Source organism: Cynoglossus semilaevis, chromosome 13 (assembly GCF_000523025.1).
Source record: "Cynoglossus semilaevis isolate Cse_v1.0 chromosome 13, Cse_v1.0, whole genome shotgun sequence".
In the NCBI taxonomy this organism is placed as follows: Eukaryota; Metazoa; Chordata; class Actinopteri; order Pleuronectiformes; family Cynoglossidae; genus Cynoglossus; species Cynoglossus semilaevis.
This window is the reverse complement of record NC_024319.1, coordinates 8,654,118-8,661,044: the sequence shown is the minus strand read 5'-3', so window position 1 is coordinate 8,661,044 and position 6,927 is coordinate 8,654,118. Positions and strand designations below refer to the sequence as shown.

At 40.0% G+C, this 6,927-nt stretch overlaps 2 protein-coding genes across 2 annotated transcripts in view; both read right to left on the bottom strand.

The window, feature by feature from the left end:
* Positions 1 to 2,425, bottom strand: snx10b (sorting nexin 10b). Its single transcript, XM_008323394.3, has 6 exons — positions 2,244 to 2,425; positions 1,523 to 1,609; positions 1,343 to 1,443; positions 1,146 to 1,247; positions 770 to 979; positions 1 to 125 (listed from the first exon to the last, which is right to left on the bottom strand). The coding sequence occupies exons 1-6, from the start codon at positions 2,277 to 2,279 to the stop codon at positions 23 to 25; spliced, it is 639 nt and encodes a 212-aa protein (XP_008321616.2). The 5' UTR covers positions 2,280 to 2,425; the 3' UTR covers positions 1 to 22.
* A 108-nt stretch (positions 2,426 to 2,533) lies between these two features.
* The window catches only part of cbx3b (chromobox homolog 3b), a 4,601-nt gene continuing 207 nt past the window's right edge, over positions 2,534 to 6,927 (bottom strand). The window contains exons 2-5 of the mRNA XM_008323395.3: positions 6,039 to 6,179; positions 5,664 to 5,814; positions 5,083 to 5,222; positions 2,534 to 4,361 (exon numbers count right to left, since the gene is read on the bottom strand). Coding sequence (XP_008321617.1) covers positions 4,241 to 4,361; positions 5,083 to 5,222; positions 5,664 to 5,814; positions 6,039 to 6,178 — 552 coding nt within the window. The 5' untranslated portion in view covers position 6,179 and the 3' untranslated portion in view covers positions 2,534 to 4,240. The remainder of the gene's footprint in view (positions 4,362 to 5,082; positions 5,223 to 5,663; positions 5,815 to 6,038; positions 6,180 to 6,927) is intronic.

Below are 6,927 nucleotides of genomic sequence, written 5' to 3'. Positions count from 1 at the left end.
ACTGGTTATAATGGAAATATTCTCAGATGGAGTCAGAAGACGAGTTGATGCTGGTCGCCATGAGGTCCAGCAAAGTCGTACTGGCCGCTTTGTTCATAGACAAGGATTTGGTCTCAGGCTCCGAGCTGGAACAACAGAGGAGAAATGTAGCAGTGTGTTGAAAAGAGTTGATGTTTTGTAAAACAACATTTGATTACATTTTTTTAATAGACTTTTTGCGTGAAAAAAGGGGGAAAACATCAGCCACTGAACCAAAATGAGTTTGACACCCCCTGGTGTAGAGCATTGTTTCCCAAAGACTGGGTTGCGAACCTCAGGTGGGTCGCAAGAGGGTTTTTTTGGGTCGTCTTGCATCATGCATCGAGTAATTGTTAATTCATTGTTCAGATATCACTGGGTCAACAATGGAAGTTCATGGTCATCGCAAGGAGTAATTGTTAATTAATTGTTCAGATATCACTGGGTCAACAATGGAATATCCTCATTAATGTTCAGTAACGGTCAAGTACACCTTTATTTTGTGATTTACAAATTGAATGTCTATTAACTTGGGTAGCGAAGGTTTGTGACTTTTAAAATAAGGGTCACTAGAAAACAAGTTTGGGAAACACTGGTATAGAGTATATAAAAATCTGTAATCTGTCATTCATGGTCATCAGTACTAAATCCCTCCAATTCCGTTGCTTTTGAGGAAAGAGTTGACTATTGGTGGAGGAGAAACTAAAATATTGTCCCGTACTGTACCGTACTGTACTATACTGTACTGTACCTGTCTAAGTCTGAGTCGCAGCACATGCTGACGTCCTTGTGCAGGTCCTCCTCAGAGTGGAACCTCCTCAGTCCACAGCGGTGGACGGCCTGGGCCACAGAGAAGTGGGTTCTTCCAGCAGCACAGGCTTCAATTCTGGACACACTGAGATCAGACTGTAGGAAGAGGTGAAGGCAGCTGTCGGACAGCAGCTGAGGGCTCTGGAGGATCCTGGCAGACACGTGTAACAAAAACAAAGACGTGACTTCACACCAACACGTGTAACAAAAACAAAAACAAAGACGTGACTTCACACCGCTCACATGACCCCGTGTTTTCATGGTTACACTGTGTGTCAAAGTCCAGGCAGGTATTGATCAAATGAAGTCATTCTCACTCTGTTAGAAAGTTCTGGAGGCCGGTCATCCTCTCGGTGATCTGTCGAGCGTTGTTCATGCTGAAGAAAGGGTTTTTGGGGGGCAGCGTCGGCAGCCGTGACCTGCAAACGACACAAGGGCGGAGGTAGAGTAAGACTGCGGAGACTTCCTCTGTTTCTCAGAGCCGATGGGTCACAGCACGGCCGGGGGAACTCACATCAGCTGGGAATTTGCCTGTAGTTTCTGTCTGAGCCACACGAACTCGCTGTACCTCCGTCTCACCCTGGACACCTTCTTAGTGAAGCACACGCTGTCGGTCTGAAACACAGCTGGTGTCACAAAGGTCACGGTGGATTATCGTAAATATCCAAACATCTCCATCCAACAGTTTACTCACGTGTAAACAGATTTCGTAGTCTATGTAGGCGTGCCAGAAGTCATTCTTTTGGATCCTCGGGTCTCGAACCCACACACTGATGACCTGCTGCATGGAGAAAATCCACAGTAGTGATGCTCAGACGCTGCGTTTAATGCAGATAAGTTTGATAAAAAGGGAAGTTTTGTATGTGTACATAGAGGAAGTGTTGTGACCAAGAGTCAGAGTCGGAAACTCCCAGCAAACGTCCAGTGTTGCACAGAAATAAAAAAAAAGTTAGTTCTTTAAAGTTGACCTTTGAGAGAAATTTGTAGGTTGAGAAAATGTTATTTCAAAACATTTAAACAACTCCATTAGCGGATTTATTTATTTATTTATTACTTCACAATGGATATAGAGTTTATGGAATCAAAATAGAATACAAATTAACCAGTATGCATGTAAATAGACAGTTAAGTAACAATTCAATTCTTTCCAATGATTTCTTTTCTAAATGAATTCCCAAATCTTCCCTCAGAATATACTTTGTCAAGACAAATCCGTAAACACTGTTTAAATCCTTGTTTTACTTGTAAATAATGTGAAATCACAATTAAATCTGTAAAGATCTGAATTTAAAGCTGTAGACACTTGAAGACACCGTTACTTTACACTGCAGTAGATTTTAATATTCAAAATGCCTTTGTTTCCAAACTTTCTTTACGATGTAAATTATCTTTTGGATTTCAAACCATTTTCCTACCTGATTTAAAACGCCATCATCTGTTTCCCCTTTCATTTTCTGGTTCAAATCTCCGTCGTCTAAAGTCACCAGATTATGCTGTACTCAGCTCTGTGCCTTTTATTTCCATCTGTATTGTCCAGGAGCAAAGGTTTGAAAATAAACTCACAAGACCCCAGCGTGAGACTTAAACTCCTCCCCAGTTAAAAAAAAAAAATAATAAAAATAAATCAACAATTATCCATTAAAAAAAAGAAAAAAACACACGTAACAATAAATTTAAACACATGAAACAGAAACCAGAGCCTAAGTGTCACAAAGGTTTCACTTTTATTCACAGATCTGTGGTCAGTTACAGTGACAGTTCCTCAGTAGTAGGTGTGTTTCAGGAGGTTGAAGGTTCAGCTGAGTGTCCCATAAAAACAGCACATGTTTCAGGTCAGGATATTTGAGTGCAGTGAGTGGAGCATGTGGACGCCGTCTTCCATGAATCAAAACAGTCTCTTTTCATAAAGTGCAAAATTTAACAATCCTTTTAGTCACAATTAGGTGCACGACAGATCATTGTGTGCAAATGTCACAGATTTATGCTGAATTCAAATCACATTCAAAGCTCTGAGGGGATTCTTTGTCCTTCAGTTTAAAGCACTTCTTCCAATAATTTTGATTATTCCTTTTAAGCAGGAGGAAAAAATAACAACATTTGGTTAACAGCAGCTGAATGGGGAAAATATGTGCGGGACAACGTTTTTATTTTAATATTCTACATTAACCATGAGGATAAAGTGATAACACTTCAGAAAAAAAAAACTAAAACAACTGTAGATATTTTAACACATATACAACAACAAACAACATCTATACAACTGTCAGTAAAAGCTAGAACTAGATCAGGGGTGTCCAAAGGTTTGTACCAGGGTCCAGACCATATATGGTCAACTGCTTTCCTTTGATACTCAAGACTATAATATAGAGACATAAAAATGCATTCTATTTGAAATAAAATAATTATTCCATAACGTATGATTTTATTTAAAAATAAAAGGCAAAAGAAGTTGTTAAGAGACACAAAGTTCGTCAACAAATGGCCACAACACACTGCTTAACATGTAAGAAACTATTAGCTAAATTAAAATGTAACCCATGTGGAACAAAAAAATGGTTATTACAAAAAAATACATACTGGCCAATATGAAAACATGATTAAAAACAAGCTAAAGGTCACAGGTGCAAATTTCCACCACTGTGTACTTGACCCTAAAATGGTGATGAAAATGTATAGGTATATATGTGTGTGTGCATGTGTGTGAAATATACATACTGGTAACAAGAATCTACAGAGTTTAGTTTAAATGGCTAAGCTACTATAGCCTAAAAGAGAAGTCTGAAAGATCCACTGATAGGAGTAAAAAAGTTTTTCACAAAACTGAAAGAATTGGTCCAGATCTGATTCAAAATGCCCTCAAACGTCTACAGTTCACCATGGTCTGATCTGACCCCCGACAGTGACCCATAAAACCTGACCCCACACAGAAATCCACGTGAGGATTAGCAGCAGCTCTTGACTCAGACTTTGGACACGCCTGACCTACAGTGGAAGGACTGGAGGTACTGTTAGTGTACTGTGTGTACACCACAAACACACAAGTATAGAGTACAGTATTATAGTTATTAATGTGTAACAGCAAGTCTAAAAAGGAACAACATGTTCACAGTGATTATGCCTGCTACATAAGGACACAAAGTTGCTACTGGTTAGTTTGACCCTAAATGACTGCAAATGCTGCACAAACATTAGTCTGAATCGCCATCACCGCTTTCAGCCAAAGGCACGGTGACGTTACTGAGCACCACAGGTCCTAAATACTGGCCCTCGCCGAGATCCAGACAGAATTCATACAAAGCATCTCAGCTTAAAGGAGGAGGAGGAGGAGGAGACTGGATGAAGGTCACACTAAACCTCAGGTGAGCACACACCCTGGTGTTTCCACACTCACACACTCACACACTCCGACTCTTTACTGCTCTTCCTCTCCACAGTGCCACGTCAGCTTCTGCTCGTAGAAGTCGATGACCACCTGAGGACTCCGGGCACTGACTTCACGAGCAGGCAGCAGGGCCACGTCATCCGAGTTCTTCCTGTGGGGGGAAGGAAGAACATCAGAGTGACATCAATACCGCAGTACTTTTATGGAAAGGTGATTTTGTGTGTGTTTGTGTGGGAATCACTAAAAAACAATGGTACCAGTTGAGAGATAAAGTAGAAACAGAGGAACTTCAACTTCTGTTTTTTTCTACATGGAGCAGATGTGTCTTTAAGTACCGTGGAAAAATTGGATATAAGTTCCCTACTGTTGAAGAGAGAAGCAAGGAGAATTTTATAAAATATTGTATGAGTGGGGGATCATTGGATCACTAACAGTGAATTTTAATTTTGATTTTGGAAATCTAATCTTTTACCTATTTCTTTACTAACTTGCTAAATGCTAATATTTAGCCCTACATTTATATTTATATATATACATATATATAGGTGTATGCATGTATATGTATATAAATATATATTTCTATATACATATTTACATACATATAATGTATGTCAATATCTATCTATCTATTTGCATGTGTTTCAGCAAAACACAGTAAAACTGTGCTCAAAATATTCATATCCTAACCTGATACATATTATTTAAAGCTAACTTGTTCAGCTACACCAACTCCAAACAACTTCATACATCTGTCATTTAAAGCTTTTCTCATTTTTATGACCTGAACCGATCAACCTTCATTTTGCCACAAACACGTGACCAAACCCCAGGCTTCGTCTCTGAGCCTGAGGTTAGGGAAGTGGCGCAGTTACCATTTGACGAGGAACATGAGTTCTCCCTGTCTGTCTGTAGAGCCGATGATGCATTCAGGGACCAGGTGAGCGCTGAGGTCTGACGGCTCTTCATCAGGCTCAAGGACGCCGCTGTCAGTGGGCAAAGTGTGATCCCTCTGCTGCAAATGTACACAGGAACAAGAAGTCAAAAATAAGCCAAAGGACAGAAGAAACTTTCAAGGCAGCGTCTGTATTAGAAGAAAATCAATGAGAAAAAACAGGAAATTTAACTGCTTTCACTTCCAGGGGCATTGTGAAACTAACCGCAGAACCACCTTCACACTCCGTTTGCTTTAATACTCAGCCTTAAAACTCTCCGAAAGCAGCGACAAACTCTACAAATGTGCTCACAGTCTTTTAGTCTAAAGCAGGAAAGAGCTTTTTCATTTTTCTGAGTCAGTGCATAGTGTAGGTACTAATGCAGTACACTACACGAAAGTATTTCAATAGCATTTTTGTTTGTTTTTCTCTTCCACAAATATAGGTTCATATGTTCTTAAAATATCATGGAAAAATTATTTTTTATAAGATGTCCAAACATGCGTATTCCTCGTACTCACAATTCCCGTCTCTTGTTCAGTCATTTCTTCTTTGGGAATAAACTCTGTGTCTTCTTCCTCATTCTGCTGTGACAGATGGCTGTTCCTCAAAAACTCTTCGATGAGCTCAGGACAGTCCAGATTGTCCTCGGGTTCCCATGTGTTATCAGCACTGAGGAGGAGAAGAGGAAGAAAACACTCATTTGAGGGGGAGAGAGGTTTGTTGCTCAAATGTTAAGCAAAGTGTGTTGAATGAGGACGTGTTAAATTTTACCATAAACATTTAATAGGGCTCGAGTGCCATCCCATAATACTGAGACGTTTGTTTCCAGTAAGGTTTACCATTCCTTCACAATCTCACAGCAACCCATTCATATGTTGTAACTTCTGACTCACTCTGTGAAGCCTTTCCACTTCAGGAAGTATTCGACTCTTCCATTAAAGATTCTGCGACGGATGATCTTCTCAACCGCAAACTCCTGGACAACTGCAGTCTCCTCTGTCTTCCTCTGTTTGGCAGTTTGCTTCTTCCTCATCCTGTCAGAGAAGAAGGGATTTTACTACATCTCAGCAGGACCGCATACAAGGTTATGTCTAAAAATATCTTCGACAACAGATCCATCATCTCTTCTTTTATTCAGACATTGTATTTTGTTGTGACTAAGCCTTTTTTATTTTTATTTTTACTATGACCAAGCATTGTTGTCTGACGTTTTAAACGGATCCTGAGAGTTCTGAATATATTTAATAAAATGTATTATTATTTATTAAGTACTTATACAGAGTACAGGTGGTTCAACTGTCGTAAAATGACAATTATCGCACGTCTAACTTTATTCTGTACGTCTTTTAAAGCTGTCAATTAAAGCGTGGTTCCGCCTCTTACAGCGACATCCAATCATCATTCAGAGGCACAGCCTTAACGCCTGCCCACTACTTATATACTTCCGCGAAGCTTTGCTATTGTGGAAGTGACGTCACTATCCAAGTGCTGCTTCATGTAAGCCAAATTGAGGCAGAGCGTCTAAATATGAGGAGAAATTGTCATAAATTTGAAATTATTCGATAACATTTTATTGTTTCCTCTGCTAGCAGTCGCCACAGTTAAAGCCCCGTCGCGACTTTGGTGAGTGCGGTGTCCCGTAAACAGTCATGTTTTATTCCAGCGCTCCACCTGCTGTTTGATTCAGGAGCACCAGCACAATTACAAAAAGGCAACACGTTAGCGCACAAACAGACTGTGGTGGACAGTTGTGTCACACTGAAGAGTTAAAAGACACCGTGG